At 38.5% G+C, this 17,911-nt stretch overlaps 1 protein-coding gene across 48 annotated transcripts in view; it reads left to right on the plus strand.

Annotated features, from left to right (window-relative positions):
- SEC31A (SEC31 homolog A, COPII coat complex component) overlaps positions 1–17,456 on the plus strand; it is a 90,008-nt gene extending 72,552 nt beyond the window's left edge. For 22 of the 48 annotated variants that reach the window (XM_059666845.1, XM_059666855.1, XM_059666673.1 and 19 more), the window contains 7 exons: positions 1,064–1,402; positions 6,589–6,627; positions 8,329–8,387; positions 9,583–9,846; positions 12,465–12,584; positions 16,209–16,280; positions 16,897–17,456. In XM_059666845.1, the coding sequence (XP_059522828.1) occupies positions 1,064–1,402; positions 6,589–6,627; positions 8,329–8,387; positions 9,583–9,846; positions 12,465–12,584; positions 16,209–16,280; positions 16,897–17,076 (1,073 nt within the window). In that variant the 3' untranslated portion in view covers positions 17,077–17,456. Of the gene's footprint in view, positions 1–1,063; positions 1,403–6,588; positions 6,628–8,328; positions 8,388–9,582; positions 9,847–12,464; positions 12,585–16,208; positions 16,396–16,896 lie in introns of all 48 variants that reach the window. The other 26 variants (XM_059666694.1, XM_059666754.1, XM_059666787.1 and 23 more) reach the window with 5 other exon arrangements.
- Positions 17,457–17,911: the final 455 nt, after the last annotated feature.

Consider the following 17,911-nt stretch of genomic DNA (forward strand, 5'->3'; position numbering starts at 1 on the left):
CCCCACCCTTGCACGAATTTGTGCACTGGGCCTCTAGTGATTAAATAACTATGGCAAAAGCAAGAGGCCATTCATTACCTAGAGCTACTCTTAATGAGCACATTCTGTGCTAAAGTGAATGTTCTTAACATGAATACAAATTTGATATAACTTTTCATTCAGTGTGAAAGTGCTGTCTTCAGAACCAGGTATGGTTCTACTGGATTCACTCTATAGAGGTTCACACCTACCCCTGGTCACACAGAATGTATTGAAATTAAGATCTCTTATCTGAATTCAGGTCACTGCATTAAAATATCAGTTGGCTGCCTGATTACTAACAAACTGTGTACAGTATATGAAATATTATATAGTTAACTAGAGGCCCGGTGCACGAAATCTGTGCACTCAGAGGTTTGGGGTCCCTCAGCCCGGGCTGCGCACTCTCGCAGTCCAGGAGTCCTCGGGGGATGTCCGACTGATGGCTTAGGCCCACTCCCCATGAGGAGTAGACCTAAGCTGTCAGTTGGACATCCTTAGCTCTGTTGCGGAGGTGGGAGAGGCTCCCACCACTGCCAATGCTCTCGCCAGCTGTGAGCCCGGCTTCTGGCTGAGTGGCGCTCCCCCTGTGGGAGCTCACTGACCACCAGGGAGCGGCTCCTGCATTGAGCATCTGCCCCCTGGTGGTCAGTGCATGCTGTTTGGTCGATTTGCATATTAGCCTTTTATTAGTTTCAGCATAGTGATTAGACATTTATATATCTTATGAAATGATCCCCCTAGAAAGTCTAGTATAGAAAAGGGTCTGTCTTGCAGTTCTTGGGTCTGATGTTTCAAAGGTTTTCATAGTCCACAGCAATCTGAAAATGGCAGGTTTCAGATATGGGATCCAATGACTTTTAGTACATTTAGGGCATCTAAGTTATCACAACCTAACATATTATAAATGTTCATGTTTGGTTATAACTTGTTAAAAGAAGAATGATAAAAACAGTTTTCATAGAATGAGATTACTTTGGTTTTCTGTTGCTGTCTGAATGAACTTGTGACTAATGAAAATTTCTGTTTCTTCTCCTTGGTGTAGCTTATCAACCAGTCCAGCAGTATTCCTTCGGAACAGGGGGGTCAGCAACGTATCGACCTCAGCAGCCTGCTGCTCCTTCTGCTTCAAACGCTTACCCTAACACCCCTTACATACCTTCTGCTCCTTCCTATTCTGGGCAGTCTCAGCTGTATGCAGCACAGCACCAGGTCTCTCCACCTACCTCCAGTCCTACTGCTTCTCTTCCCCCTCTCCCTTCCTCTGGAGCATCCTTCCAGCATGGCGGACCAGGAGCTCCACCATCTTCAGCTTATGCACTACCTCCTGGAACAACAGGTACACTGCCTGCTGCCAGTGAGCTGCCTGCGTCCCAAAGAACAGGTCTGAGCTTGAAAGGGATTCGGTTTGGCTCCCTCCTTTATTTTTTCATGAACACAGGGGTGGATGGAGGGGAATTATTTCTAACTGTTTGTATATTGGACAATGTGAGATGTTAATTAAGCTTTTATAACAAATTCTAAAACTATTTCAAAAAGTGATATTCTCCCATAATGAACTTTAGTTGCTGCATAAGGAAAGCTTTAGAGCTTCAAAAGGGTAAGAGTATATAATTTACATTTAATTCAAAGTCAGTGTAAGAAATTATTTGTCAAGATAAGTGGTGGTTGGAATCATACTCAATGGATACTAATTTTTTTACTAGAGCAAAACTATGCTTTATGTTCTTATTGAGAATTTTTCAATTTTTAAAATTATTTGTGCCTTAAACTCACTCATGGAGATTAAACAGTACAGAGTCAGTGAGGTTGTACAAATGTTATAATTATGTTTATTTGTAAAGGGGAGGAAAAGAGTAAGAGTACACAAGTGACAGAGAAATGCTAACTCAGAGGAAGTCGTTGCATAGCAGTGCACTGGTTCTCCATTAGGACAATACCACCCTCTTAAACATCTTAGAACTCATCTAGGTGCAGAATGTTCTAACCTGGCTGAGAAGCAGAGTGACTTTTAGGAAGAAGAAGTCAAGCAAACTTTTTCAGTATAGCTATACCTGAAAATTTCTATTAAAATTATGATTTTAAATGATTTTTATAGTGAAATACACGTAATTAATTTTCTCTCATGTTACAATTAGAGCATTATGTTCATTTTTTTATGGGTAGGTTATATTATCTGATTTTCATTTTTGGATAGTAAAAGGGGCCCCAAAAGCATGTGCTATAAAAAGGTATCAATGAATCCCAAGATTAAGATACGCTAACATAGTGGTTAAGAATACAGGTTTTGAAATCAAACTTCCTGGGTTTGTATTCCAGCTTCACTACTTTATAGTTATGTGACCTTGAGTAAGTTACTTAACTTCTTTAAGCCTCAGTTTCCTCAGAATAACAATAGTACCTAGTCAGCAGCTTATGAAGAAAATAGAATGCATTAATATCTTAAAAGCATTTAGAGACAGGGACAGCAAAATTTGTTGTGACTCTACAAAAACCTGTGCATTTTGGTTTTGGAAATAGTTTCTCTTTCAGCTTATAACAGATGGTTTTATACTAGAGGGGCAAAAAGCTGAGTGAGTCTTGCTTTGTTCCTAATACTAAAGTTGCTCTTGGGGGGTCCAGTATATGTTTTTTTCCCTTTTATGTGCTAAATAGTAGCTTTAATTACTGAAAGCATTTATAAAAAAATAGAATCTATTAAGAAAATTTTTTTAAAATTTTTAAGTTGATTTTTAGAGAGAAATAAACAGAGAGAGAAGCATATATGTGACAAAGAAAACATCAATCGATTGCCTCCTGCACGTGCCTCAACCAGGGATCAAACCCACAACCTGGGTATGTGCCCTGACTGGGAATCGGACCCACCACCTTTTGGTGTATGGGATGATGGTCCAGTCAACTGAGCCACACCGGCCAGGGCAAGGATATATTTTTTTCTAATAAAGTCTTACGGATTCAGAATTATACATACATCTCCTGCTCTCTTCTTTGATATGTAATATTAAAGTCCAAAGCACCAAAAATCACACACATACACTCACACACGATATGTAGCACCTTTTATTGCACAAATAAAATATCTAGACTTTTCAATACAGATACTTCAATAGGTTGATATTTTAGTGAAGAGTGCTAATTCAGTTATAGAGTTTAAAACTTACCTTTAAAACCTGGGTGAGTGAAGACAGTATCAACATTGTTTCAGTGAAGTAGAGTTCATGAGTGAAAGATGTGTTCAAGTAAATCCCCATTTAAATGGTTGTGCAGGGAAGTAGGGAAGTGAATTATCATTTATTAAATGTACATTGGACACATACCAGCACTTGACAAGTATTTTTTTAAATATGTTTTTATTGATTTTTAGAGAGTGGAAGAAGCGGGGGGGGGGGGGGGGCGAGAGAAACACCAATGAGAGAAACATTGATTGGCTGCCTCCTGTATACCCTCTACTAGGGATCAAGCCCGCAACCCTGGGCATGTGTCCTGACCGGGAATTGGTCCGTCGACCTCTTGGTGCATGGGTCGTTGCTCAACCACTGAGCAATACCAGCTGGGCAACAAGTATTTTCTTATTTAAATTGACATGAGGAAATCTGAGTTTTTTGGGAGTTGTATTATGGTCTCATGGTTGCACTGTAATAGTCTCCAAGTTGAGATACAAACCTAGGTCTCTCAGTCTTCAAAGCCACGTTCATTCTTTTTTACTACATAGTCTAGTCCTGATGTGATAGAAATAGCTATGAGGGTTGGAATTAGAAAAACCATGTTGTAACATGTTTCAAGCATTTATTACTTCATTATCTAAGTTAAATATTTGCATGGGTATCTTTTTCTTCTTAAGCAGACGTGCATTTGGCTATGAGATAAAGTCTTTGCTTATATACAAAGTAACAGAATGTTCTAACCTGGCTGAGAAGCAGAGTGACTTTTAGGAAGAAGAAGTCAAGCAAACTTTTTCAGTATTCAGCATGCACCAAGCTAGCTGCTTTGTTACCTCTTGCATGTTAATAGTCCCCTCTATTTTAATTAACAGTTACAGCTTTATCATATTTTATTTTTTGATTTCCTACAAGTTTTGCTTAGGTTATATAAGTGATTATGACTGGAAATTTTATCTTTGTTCTAATGTGTCTTAAATCATATCATGGTTCCCTATAGGATTTAGGAATTCTGCTTGTCCATTGGATGATTCTTGACAGAAACTAGGATTTTCAAACCCTCTGACTATTAGTGAACCACAAAGTAATGTGCCCACACTCACAGAAACTAATGTTTCAGTCATCACAAAATTCATTCAGTAAATTATTTTTTATTCAATAAATTATTTAAAATATATTTTTTAATTGATTTTTTTAGAGAGAGAGAAAGGAGCGGGGGATAGAAACATTGATGATGAGAGAGAAACCTTATCCATGAGTTGCCTTCTGCATGGCCCCTACTGGGGATCGAGCCAGCAACCCAGGCACGTGCCCTGACTGGGAAATGAACCAGCAACCTTTGGTGCATGGGATGATGCCCAACCAACTGAGCTACACTGGCCAGGGCTTATTCAGTAAATTCTTAAGGAGTGTCTGTTCAGTCTGTAATCAAAATTATTCCAGATGGAGGTAAGGAAGCAGAAAAAGACAGTGCATTTCTAGTGTACAGCACATAGCTTTGTTATAAGTTGGGACATAAAATTTGTACATGGGCCAAATTTTAGAAAGCCTTAAATGCCTAGGCAAAATTTTTATATTCATACTAGAGTCCCAGTGCATGGATTGGTGCACTGGTGGGGTCTCTCGGCCTGGCCTGCACCCTCTTGCAATCCGGGACCCCTTGGGGGATGTCGGACTGCCGCTTTCGGCCTGATCCCTGCAGGCCAGGCCAAGGGACCCCACTGGTGCACAAATCCGTGCACTGGGCCTCTAGTATGCATATAAGATCTTTGGTTAATCTCTTCCTGCCCTCCTCTGAGATTCATCAGTCTGTTCCATGTTTCCATGCCTGTGCATTGAGCGTCTGTCCCCTGGTGGTCAGTGCGCATCGTAGCTACTGGTTGAACGATTGCTTAGGCTTTTACATATATAGATTATATATATATATATATATTAAGAAGAAAAGTTCTAGTGAAGGAGTTTGAACTGCTCATAGGCATGGTCGAATTGGTACTTGAGGGAGGTGGTCCTACAAAATAGATGTGGGCAGCATGGCAGAATCAGAGGCAAAGAAAACAGTCCAGGGAAAAGTCATGTTTTAAAGAGTATGAAAGAGATTTATCCTCATTCTGTAGTTTTTTGAAAGAATAAAAATTATCTCCTCTTTACAGTTTTATAAAAGAATCGTGTTCCAGCCCTAACCGGTTTGGCTCAGTGGATAGAGTGTCAACCTGTGGACTGAAGGGTCCCGGATTCGATTCTGGTCAAGGGCATGTACCTTGGTTGCAGGCACATCCCCAGTAGGGGATATTTCTCTCTCATCAATGTTTTTAACTCTCTATCCCTCTCCCTTCCTCTCTGTAAAAAAAATCAATAAAATATATATTTTAAAAAAAAGAAAAACAAATGTTAAAATTAAAAAAAAAGAATCGTGTTCCAGATTAGACAATACTGTGTTGATTTTTTAAAAATTGACTAAAAGTATCATTGTGCACATTCATAATGAACCTCCATAATACTGTCTTCTATAGCTAGTCATGTTCTGTATGTAGCTTGCTTTACCTATTAAAGTAGGTCTCTATAACATAGAAGTCAATTTAATTGTGTTTTTAAAAAGTCTTATTTAAATAGTTTGAAGACATAAAAGCAAAAAGATTGAAAGAGGTTAAAATTATAGCTGAGACAAAACTGTGTTAAATTGATAAGAAATTTGAACAAGGATTATCTGGGTTGGAATAAAACATGCCTAATATATTTCATGATTTGAGGTTAGGAGGATTCAGTTAGGCATATATCTGGGGGGGAATTAATAGACATTAATTATAATATGTTAGGAAGAACTCTCCCCCCATTAATATTTCTGAGCTTCATTGGTCAAATCATAGAAAAATAATTGATGCAAACGGGGGAAATTTATTTTAAATAAGAAGGAATAAAATTTTCTCTTTAAAGAGACAGCTAGCATAGTAAGAGAAAAATGTGCTGTTTAGGAGTTGATTAAATCTGACATAAATGAATTTGTTTTACCTAAAAACTAACATTTCACATGACTCAATTAAAAAGTAAGTTTTATTCCCTTATAAAGTTAGTTTGTTCTTTCTGGGAGCTGATGGAGGGAGAAGAAACAATTATAAAATGAAAAGTAGAGTTTAGAACAGCCGTGGGCAAACTACGGCCCGCGGGCCGGATCCAGCCCGTTTGAAATGAATAAAACTAAAAAAAAAAAAAAAAAAAAAAGACCATACCCTTTTATGTAATGATGTTTACTTTGAATTTATATTAGTTCACACAAACACTCCATCCATGCTTTTGTTCCGGCCCTCCGGTCCAGTTTAAGAACCCATTGTGGCCCTCGAGTCAAAAAGCTTGCCCACCCCTGGTTTAGAATGTCTTTGATAATACTGTTTAAGTGACTTTTACATTTTGTCTGCAGAAAATCAGTCTGTGCAAGACCAGGCAAATATGTTGGAAGGTGAATTGGTTATAAAATATACTTTTGGAAATCTCTGAATCATTGAATGGAATTATTAGACATTCACAATAATGCATGTGAACTTCAAAGCTGATGATATCCTAAATCTGATCAGTATCATTTTTAAAATTTGGCTTCTTAATTAATTAGGTCTTGGAACTGAATGAATTAACATGATGACACAAATAGCTTTAAATCATAAAAGTCATATATAGACATAAAGACAATGACAATACCAATATTGTCTTAGATATGATTGAGATTAGAAGGTGATGGGAGAGATTTGAATGATTAACCTATGTATGACCAAAACTTTAAGAATTTGCTAAGCAGATAGTAGCATGTGGTTTAATAGTTTGTGATTAGTTCTAGAGTTTTGAAGCTCATTTGGCATTCTGTCTCTCGTGAACTTGTAGAAAATTTATTCTGTCTTTAAAATCAAGGCAGATGAATACATGCTGTGTAGGAGAAGATCTTTTTAAAAAAACTTCTGTGGCATTGTGTATTAATCACAGATTCTAGGGTTTGCTAATCAATTTTGTGATTTAATTTCAAGAATATCAATAAAAGATAAAATTCTGAAAGAAAATTTATTAAAAGAGTAATTTTTGTCTTTACATATACACATATACAAAACTGGATGAAATGTAACATGATTATATTATGATTTGGAAGTTACCCTGTTTTATTTCTGGTATGTTTTATTCCTCTTTTCTTTAAAGATATTAGCATTAGGGTAGTTAATGAGTTCTACTTATATCCATTTCTCACTTTGAGATGACAGGTGTGTTGGTTTTTGTTTTTTTCTTCTTCACTTTTTCTGTCACCAGTTTTTTTGACAGGTGTATTTTTAAAAAAATATATTTTTATTGACTTCAGAGAGGAAGGGAGAGGGAGAGAGATAGAAACATCAGTGATGAGAGAGTATCATTGATTGGCTGCCTTCTTCACAGCCACCACTGGGAATTGAGCCCACAGCCCACGCATGTGCCCTGACCGGGAATTGAATTGTGACCTCCTGGTTCATAGGTCGATGCTCAACCTCTGAGCCATATCAGCCAGGTGACAGGTGTTTTTTTTAAAAGAGGAAATTTACTAAAGTTGACAGTAGTTTAATTTTATATTTGCTGCCAGCTTGGAATTTATGTGGTGGCATTAAAAGAATTATTATCGCAGATATTTGAATGTCCTTTTCTACTTTGTAAGTAATCCTAAGGCAAAGATAAAAAGTACTGCTGTTGTATAGTTGAGCTCTCTTTTTTTAAAAAAGTGTTTCTACCATGTGGATAGTTAGCTTATATTGAATTGCTCTTTGGGGAAATAGGAGATTAGTACTTTTATTCTTTTTGTATGTTGAATATCAGAAGACATTTTTAAAGCAGACTGTAGTGATTTATTTTTTCTTTATTAAAGAATTGTTAACAGATCTTGGTTATACACCATATAGATATAAATACTTCACTGTTTAGCACAGCTCTTTCGTTTTAATGGCAGGGTATCTTGTCTACTAAGCCAATGTCTTGTGATTTTTAGAGGTAATGAGTTTGAGAATCCAGGGTTACATAGTGATCCTCAGCTGATAAAACTTGTGACAGTTATCTCTGGGTTAAGGCAGAATTTGAATGTATTCTATAATGGATACAATTTGGTTTTCTCCTGTTCAGGATTCTAAAGGAAAATGCCCTCTATTATCTGTTGTAGGTCCTCAGAACGGTTGGAATGATCCTCCAGCTTTGAACAGAGTACCCAAGAAGAAGAAGGTACTAGAAAAAGTTATCTGTCCAGTTGCCTACAGATGTTCTGTTAATCATATAGCCACTTGGAGCACATGAATAAACCTCTATTCATGAATAGTGCCATGAATAAACCTCTTTGAGTAGGCAAAATATAAATTCCCAACAGATCTCTTTCAAAGAGTAAGAAACAAAATTTCAGGCTTCTCAAAAATTTTTTTTTAGGACTTTGGTTTTGGGGTTTCAACAGTAATCATGAATTTAGTAAATATATTTTGTCTATCACATGCAATGTGAATGAAGAAATATCCTATAGCTGAGCATTGTTTAGATGTCAATAACTATTGAGCTGTTAGAGCCCAAGATAATATATTTCGTTTCTTCTTTCTCCCCAAGCCATTTTCTACTTTTTCCTCCTAATGATCTCTTTCCCCCAAATATAGTAACATGAGGCCATAACATAAAATTGGGAGATAGTAAATCAGAAAGAAAACCCCAAATTTAGTTATAATCAGAAACTTAATCTGCTACTTTTTGTGTGATTGTGACAGGCAATATCCACTTAGTGATGTAGGAGAAGGGTATTACATTGCAATATTATTTATTTATATTTATCCTCACCCAAGGATAATTTTCCATTTATTTTTGGAGAGAGTAGAAGGGAGGGAAAGAGACAGAGAGAGAGAGAGAAACATCAATGTGAGAGAGACACATCAATTGGTTGTCTCCCACACATACCCTGACCAGGGACAGGAATCAAGCCTGCAACCGAGGTATGTGCCCTTGACTGGAGTCAAACCCGGGACCCTTTATTCCTCGGGTAGTTGCTCTATTCACTGAGCCAAACTAGTTAGGGCTACATTGCAATCATATTAAACACACAAACATATTTGGCATATCTTGAATCTAGTATTATTAGATAAAATTCTCCAGACTTTGATATCCTCTTTAAAAAACACCTTGGTTTTGGCTCCTCATGATGGGAGTAAGTATGGGAGCAAATGGGGAAACTGAGAGGTCTAGGTTTGAGCCCTTCATCTCTCTTAGCCAGATTAGCTCTACTTTTGTTTTACTCAAATTCTGCATAAAATTTCATTTGAAAATATTCTATTTAAATGTTTTTAAATCATGGAATAGTCTAACTCCCTTATTTAAATATGAGGAAATGTTGCTATCATTTGTTTTCTTATTCTTGTTGTGTTTTATTACGATCTTTTAAAAGATGCCAGAAAACTTTATGCCTCCTGTTCCCATCACATCACCAATCATGAACCCCATGGGTGATCCCCAGTCACAGATGCTGCAACAACCTTCAGCTCCAGGTCCACTGTCAAACCAAGCTTCATTCCCCCAGCCACATCTTTCAGGTGGCCAGCCCTCCTTCCATGGCTTACAGCAACCCCTTGGTCAACCAGGCATGCCGCCATCTTTCTCAAAGCCCAATATCGAAGGCGCCCCAGGAGGTCCTATTGGAAATACCATCCAGGTAACTGTAAAAATCTGTAGAAGTGGAACAGGAGAGGACTCTATTTCAGTAAACTTTTTTTAATGTGTTAACTTTTATGGCTACACCTTTATCAATGAACATGCAAATTTGGTTTCAATTTAGACAAACTGAATAAAAAATAGTAATGCTTTTTAAAAGATTAATTATGTATATATATTTTTCAATTACATGACCATATACAAACTTTCTAGAAGAGGCTTGTATATTTGCCAGTGTATGTTTCCAGTAGCTTATTGCAATATACCTAATCAGTAGGCACAATTTCAGTTGAATCCGTATTTGCCTTCAAGGTGGTTAAGCATAAGCTGGTTTCAAAGGTGTATCCCTTTAAATTATAAAATAAAAATGTAATGAGTTACATTTTTTCTTATGTATGTGTAAGAACTAATTATATATAGCCTTATCTTCGGATGGAGATTAAATTTACATTTGCTTTTCACATACAAATTGCTGGTTGGCAGGATTTTATTTTATTTATTTTTATTTTTATTAGTCCTCACCTGAGGATATTTTTCCATTGATTTTTAGAGAGAGTGGAAGAGAGAGGGAGAGACAGAAATAATGATGTGAGAGAGACTGATCTATAGGTTGCCTTCCACATGCATCCCGACCAGGTCCAGGAACCTGCAACCAAGGTACGTGCCCTTGACAAAAATCGAACCTGGGACCCTTCAGCCCGCAGGTGGACACTCTATCCACTGAGCAAAACCAGCTAGGATGACAGGGTTTTACATGATGAAAAATCTATTACATTTACATATAACTGATTTAGACATGCAAAGATAAACATTTTGATCTGTTCGTGAAAAGTAAAGAGCCTGGGCCAAAGTTTAACATAAGATGAACAAATTCCTGTCCAAGTATAAAACTAGTTCTGTTTTTGTCTTTGACTCATTGAACTCGAATTTGTAACAATTGTATCTCTATCATAAAAATATGCTTTTTTATTAAGAGAGTTCTGCCTAAGGAACTTCTACATATTAAAAGTTGCATTATAAAAACCAGTGTTTTGATAGAGGTAAGAGGACTTGCTTTTTTCCACAAGAACATGTTATAAATATGTGTTGTTAATTTTTTTTGATTACAAGTCTGTTAGTTTGGGAAACTACTCAGCCATTCACTTTGGTGTAGACATGGGTGCTCATGCCCTACTCTAGACTAGAACCTTAGTTACCATTGAAAAGGAAAGCTATTAATATTCTTTTTCTTCGAACCTCTTTTTCAAATCTATCCCCAAATCTCTCTTAACTACCTTCTTCTCAACATTTCCAGTCTGATCCATGCTACCTTCACCTCCAGTCTTCAGCAATGCAGGAGCCTCGAATTGGTCTGCTGGCATTTACTTCACCCAACTCTAATCTGGTCTTGTCTCCTGTTTGCTTAAAACATTACAGCTTCCCATTGTTCTCAGGATAAAACCCAAAATATTTCACTTGTCTGTAAGGATTCAGTTCATACTCCTCCTGCTCCTCCGCTCTAGCCACACTGGTCTCTTTGTAGTCCCCTTGTGTCACGATCCTGCCTTTGTACATGTTCTTCCTCAGTCTGGAAACACCCGCTTCCCCACCCCTCACCCATATAACTGCTTTACTCCTGCTTATCCTCTAATCCCTGAAGAGGGCCTTCCCTTAACTAAATTTCAGTTATAGTGTCTGTTAGCTTACCGCAGTTGCTATTTTATATATATTTATTACATCTTTAAACTTTCTCTTTTATTAGCCTGTAAACTCCCTGAGGGCTGAGATCATTTCTGTATTGGCTCATTAGTACATAACTAGTGCCTAGGCCATAATTGCCTAATATTTTTTGAATGAATGAACTAATATATCAAAACTTTAAAAACTTACACATTCCTTCTTTATTTTTCCATTTTTATACTCAGTAACATCATGGTCTTTTCTATCCTAACCTTTGGCTTAATCTTCCAGTTGGTTAATAGCCCAATCAACCAACTCTAAAACAGCGGTTCTCTACCTGTGGGTCGCGACCCCTTTGGTGGTCGAATGACCCTTTCACAGGGGTCGCCTAAGGCCATCCTGCATATCAGATATTTACATTACGATTCATCACAGTAGCAACATTACAGTTATGAAGTAGCAACGAAAATAATTTTATGGTTGGGTCACAACATGAGGAACTGTATTTAAAGGGCCAGAAGGTTGAGAACCACTGCTCTAAAAGTAAACCAAAGAATAGAAGAATGCCAGGATAAACAAAAATGAGCCAACATGCAGAGTAAACAACTGCTCTAACTGGCCAACTTTTTAAATGCCTTGTTCTTTTTATTTCTTACTGGCATAGCTCTACTTCCCATTGGTTAATATACAATAATGATCAATATATGTTCCATAATTAAGTAAATAATTTATATCCAATCCTGTTTTTAAGAATCAAAGCTGTAGGAGGAGTAGCTATATCTTCTGGATATCTGATTTTCATTTTTACTCATCTCAGTGATTTTGTATATTAAATTTCATTTGGTTTTGAATAGCCTGTCTATAAGGTAGTTGGTTTCTCTGTATCGCAAGGTTTCAGGGCTTTGTGTATACAGGTAATTTCTGGTCATTTCTACTCATTTTGTGGTATATTTCTTCCAGCATGTGCAGGCTTTACCTGCAGAAAAAATTACCAAGAAACCTATTCCAGATGAGCACCTCATTCTAAAGACCACATTTGAGGATCTTATTCAGCGCTGCCTCTCTTCAGCCACAGATCCTGTATGTATTTTTTCTCATATTTTGCCCAGTTAAAATAAGCCTTTATTAAATTTTTCTATAATTACTGCTTAACATCTTACAAGATATATCTTAAAGTTTCTACAAAAATAATAAAGCTAGTAGCACTTACCATAGTTCGCTTTACATATAAAAATGTATTTAAATACTTTTTATATATATTTATTTAATCCTCACAACAACCTCATGGTGGGTAGAGTTGTCGGCTTTATTCTACAGATGAGGAGATTAAGGCAAAAAGCAGTAAGTAACAACCCAGGTCAGGGCCAGCATTCAAACCGAGGCTGGCTCCAGAAATTATGCTCTCAACCACTGTGTGTACTGCCTCTTATCAATAAGCAAACCTCACGCTTGGCACATGAATAGAACAGAATAGTGGTGTGCAGGAAATTCAGGCTTGGATCTCTTTCTGAGTTTACATCGAAGCTTTTAAAAGTAGATAATCTTATACATAACTTTGCAAAGATCTTAAAAATAGTTAAATGTTGTAGATATTGGAGTCATATTCATAGTTAAAGCAACTGATTTTATTTAGTTTACTTAAAGGATGCCTGTGAATTGGCAACAACAAAAACTCCACAAAGCCAGTTTTGTTTTAGATGAAATTTCAATTTCTGCCAAAAAACATTGAATAGACTTATTTAGCCACTGGCCACTTGTCTGCTTGAAAAACAGCTTCTGGAATTTGTTGTTTCATCAACATTGAGTATTAATGTGTGCAGCCTTCTGCTGGTCTTTTGGAAAGCAATTCCTTGAACTCAAAGTGTTGGGAAAGCAGAGGCAGGGAAGGTTTAATGTAAACCTTAGTGTCTGACTTTTTTTTTAAGTCCTTACCCGAGGATATACTTTTCATAATTCTAGAGAGACAGGAGGGGAAAGGGAGAGAGAGAAAAACATTGATGGGTTGCCTCCCATTCTCGCCCTAACGGGATCAAACCTGCAACCTGCTTTGTGCCTTGACTGCGAAATGAACCCATGACCCTTCGGTGCACTGGATGACCTCTAACCAAATGACTAAGCTAGTACAGAGAGGGAGGTGAAGCTGATAGCCAGGTAAACACTATCCGCTATGCACACCTCTAAATAGGCCCCAGTCATTCAAAAACAGAAGCATCTCCATAAAATATGTGGGAAAACTCCAGTCCTCCTTCAGGCATGAATCAGTATAGAGAGGTTGGGAAGACACAGAGTTCATGGCCCAGCTCAGTAACTTCTAGGTCACCATGCCATCTTCCTTCTGGGTCCACAGGAGCCTTAGGCAGAAGAGAACCACAAAAGACAAACTGTTCCAGTAATTTCTGTAATTAGTTGGAGAGAAGTTCTAATATCCTTTCTTGCCCAGCTACCCCTGCCCCTGCCCCCTTGGGCTATGTGAGATTAACTTTGAACAGGGACTATAAAGGTTCCCCTCCACACAAGTCCTTTTCAATCAGTAGTTGGAACCATTTTTTAAAATTTGATTTTAGAGAGGGTCGGGGGGGGGGGGGGGGGAGAGAGAGAGAGAGAGAGAGAGAGAGAGAGAGAGAGAGAGAGAGAGAGAGAGAGAGAGAGAAGGAAACATTGATGTGAGACACATCGATCAGTTACCTCTCCAACATGCCGGGACCGGGGATCGATCTTGCAACCAAGGTATTTGCCCTGACTAGGAATTGAACCCGCGACCTTCTGGTGCATGGGACAGTGCTCCAACCAACTGAGCCACACTGGCCAAGGGCAGTTGGAACCATTTTTATAGTATGACTTTATTCCTATTTTCACTTTAATTATGTCCAGACAACACAAAGGAATTTTGCAGCACAACTTAGTTTGTGATGTTATTCTCAGTGGTTTCATCTCTTCCTCTCTCCTCTTCTGACATGCTGACATTCCTTCCTCACATATACCAGAGCATCTCAGCATTAGGGACTTGTGCTTGTTGCTCCTGCCTGGAGCTCTTCCCCCACATAACTGCATGGCTCACTCCTCACTTGTTCCAGGCTCTGCTCCAATGTCCCATTAGCCATCAGCCTTTCTTTACCACCCCCACTCCCAACACCTCCAGCCCCCTCACCCTGTTAACTTTTCTTTATGGCACTCATCACCATCTGCCATGGAACATATTATTTATTTAGTATATTTTCCTACCCAATAGAATATGAGCTCCATGAGACATAAGTCTGTATCCCCAGCATGGCACATAGTAGGCACTCAGTAAATATTGAAGAACCGTGGCAGGTCTAAAGCTGTTGCATAATGTAGATCATTAAGTTGTTTTTAAGTCTTTCATTTTAGTTGTTTTTTTAATATAAATACTAGAGGCCCGGAGCACGAAATTCGTGCATGGGTACGGTCCCTAGGCCTGGCCTCAATCAGAGCCATATTCCCTGACTACCAGCATCCAGCCCCACTCCCTGCCACCACCCACCCCCAGTTCCCCGTTCTCGCCATCAGGTGATCAGAGCCTGCTGGTAGGGGGAGGGACCAAGAGGTTGGCCGGCAGGCCCTGACCCCCAATCATCAATGATAAGAGAGAATCATTGATTGGCTGCCTCCTGTAGGCACACTACTGAGGATCAAACCCACAATCTAGGCATGTCCTCTTGACCAGAATGGAACTGGGGACCCTTCAGTCCACAGGCTGACGCTCTATCCACTGAGCCAAACTGGCTATGGCCATTTTGGTTTTATTTTTATTTATTTATTTATTTTTTAAGAGCTTCGTTCTACTTTCCATGCTATTGGCAACTTTTCCTTTCTTTATTTATTTTTTTTTAATATATTTTATTGATTTTTTACAGAGAGGAAGGGAGAGAGATAGAGAGTTAGAAACATCGATGAGAGAGAAACGTTGATCAGCTGCCTCCTGCACATCTCCTACTGGGGATGTGCCCACAACCCAGGTACATGCCCTTGACCGAAATAGAACCTGGGACCTTTCAGTCCGCAAGCCGACGCTCTATCCACTGAGCCAAACCAGTTTCGGCGCCATTTTGGTTTTAGAGTAATTTTCTCTCACTGTACCTGTAATATTAGGGTGGGGTGGGGGAATCTCCTTAACTTAAGAACTAATTTTACTACTTCCCTCTTTGTAGTCTTAAGTTACCAGATGATAATTTTAATTTTTTTTTATTGGTGTTTTAAAGGCTCAGAAAGAGGCAGGATTAAACATACCAAATAACTAATATTTTTGGAAAGTTAAAACAAGATCTTAGTTCACTTATATGTTTGCTTTCTAGCACCCATAATTTATAATAATTGTACTTAGACATTCTTTTCTGTAGTACACTGACCCATTGCTGCCTCCAGATGGCCCTGCCTCTTGCTTGTGTAAATAGTGCACCAGTACATGCACACACCTTGTCCAGTGAGCTTGCAGTCCACATGAAATCCAGCCAGTACTCTGTGCCATGGAAGGAAGAGGCTCATCCTCTCGCCTTCCTCCCATTAAGAGATTACTGACCTCTGCCCTAATAATATGATCAAGTTTCTCAGCATAGTTGCCTCCCTTTCTTTATAAAATGAAGCTATTGAACATCATGAGTGTGGTTTAGTGAAATGAGATAGGACAATTTTTTTGGATAAAAGTTAATGTTCAAATATAACATATCTGTTTTTCTTCTCCTGCAGCAAACCAAAAGGAAGCTAGATGATGCCAACAAACGCTTGGAGTTTCTGTATGATAAACTTAGGGAACAGACAGTAAGTTTGTGGGGGGAAAAGAAGGATTTATGATAGTCATTTATTCCCAGTAGCTAAAATAAGCATCTGATCAGCACTGCGTGTAGTGTGCTTGGGGACAAACTGTCTTGTTAAGGTAATTGGGCTTCTGTTTGTTTTATATGTCCCTTGAATAAAGAAATCAGAGTAGGAAGATACTTTGTTTTCCAGAGACCAAATTTGTAGTCTTTCTTAGTCTGAGATTCCTGATCCTTTTCTTCTAGCACACCTATTACATAAAGGCGAAGTCACACGTAGCCACAGAGGAGCAGGTTAATGTGTTGTAACTATGAAGATAGCCAACAGTAGGAAAAAGAGTCGTCTGGTCTCTTGTCCCCACCTCTCCATTCCTTTTTAGAATAGCTTGGCTTTATAAATGAAAGCACTAGGACAGAAAAAAAAATAACTCTGGTTCTGTTTTATAACTTAAGTGTTGCTTGGTCTAAAAAACTATTTCTCGAAGTGCTAAATGGTTTATATATTTTTTATAATGTTTATATTAAGCTCCTTTTAAATATCATGGTTTAATGTCGATAGAGGATCTCATGGGGATTCTCCCCTAATTTAATTACTTCTCTTGGTTCCATCTTTATTTCAGCTTTCACCCACAATCATCAATGGTTTACACAACATTGCAAGGAGCATTGAAACACGGAACTACTCTGAAGGCTTAACCATCCACACCCACATAGTCAGCACCAGCAACTTCAGCGAGACGTCTGCTTTCATGCCAGTTCTCAAAGTTGTCCTCACCCAGGCCAATAAGCTGGGTGTCTAAAAGTACAGCTTCACTCCCAGACACTATTGCCATTTTCCAAAGAAACATGTTTTAAAATGATAAAATATGGACCAGTCCTCATTAGCATGTTTCCATAGCATTTACACTATTTCTGTAGAGATACTCACCTTAGAACTGCTCCAAACCCCGGTGCTTTGTTTTGTTTAGTCTTTTATTGCCCATGATGATTTTCTTATGCAAATAGTGTATTTCTTGAATTACACATAGTATTTTCCTGATGTATTCTGATAAAATGTGGTTTTAAAACCTTAGTGTATTTTTGGAAAAGGAGCATCTGGTTATGCATAAAGCAGAGCTAAAAGTTCTTTCATGTCCTCCCTACTTCCTCCGTATCAATCAGATTAAAGTGTGTAATCTTATTTTAAGTGTATGTAGTCTTTTTTTAAACAGCTGCTCAGTTTGCTTTAATCCTTTATTTGTTTCTGGTTTCATTCTGATCCTGAACAAATAATAAACTCTAGAGCCTGCTACATAGATTTTATTTTAGCAAATATTAATGAAAAGTGGGAACACTAGCTAGTATCTATTAGGAAAAGACTGAGTGTTTTCACTCTGTAGAATGCACTGAGCGGGGGGGGGGGGGGGGGGGGGGCGGGGGCGGGGGCGGGCGGAGGCAAGGGGAGAGGCGGGTCCCTCAGCCCGGCCTGAGCACTCTTGCAGTCCAGGACCCCTCTTGCAATCTGGGATCCTTCGCTCCTTACTGCTTGGCTCACTGCTCCTTAGTGGCAGGCTTCTTACTCCTCGGCTCGCTGCTCCTTAGCGCTGCCACAGAGGCGGGAGAGGCTCCCACCACCACCACTGCGCTCGCCAGCTG

Source organism: Myotis daubentonii, chromosome 1 (genome assembly GCF_963259705.1).
Source record: "Myotis daubentonii chromosome 1, mMyoDau2.1, whole genome shotgun sequence".
Classification (NCBI taxonomy): Eukaryota; Metazoa; Chordata; class Mammalia; order Chiroptera; family Vespertilionidae; genus Myotis; species Myotis daubentonii.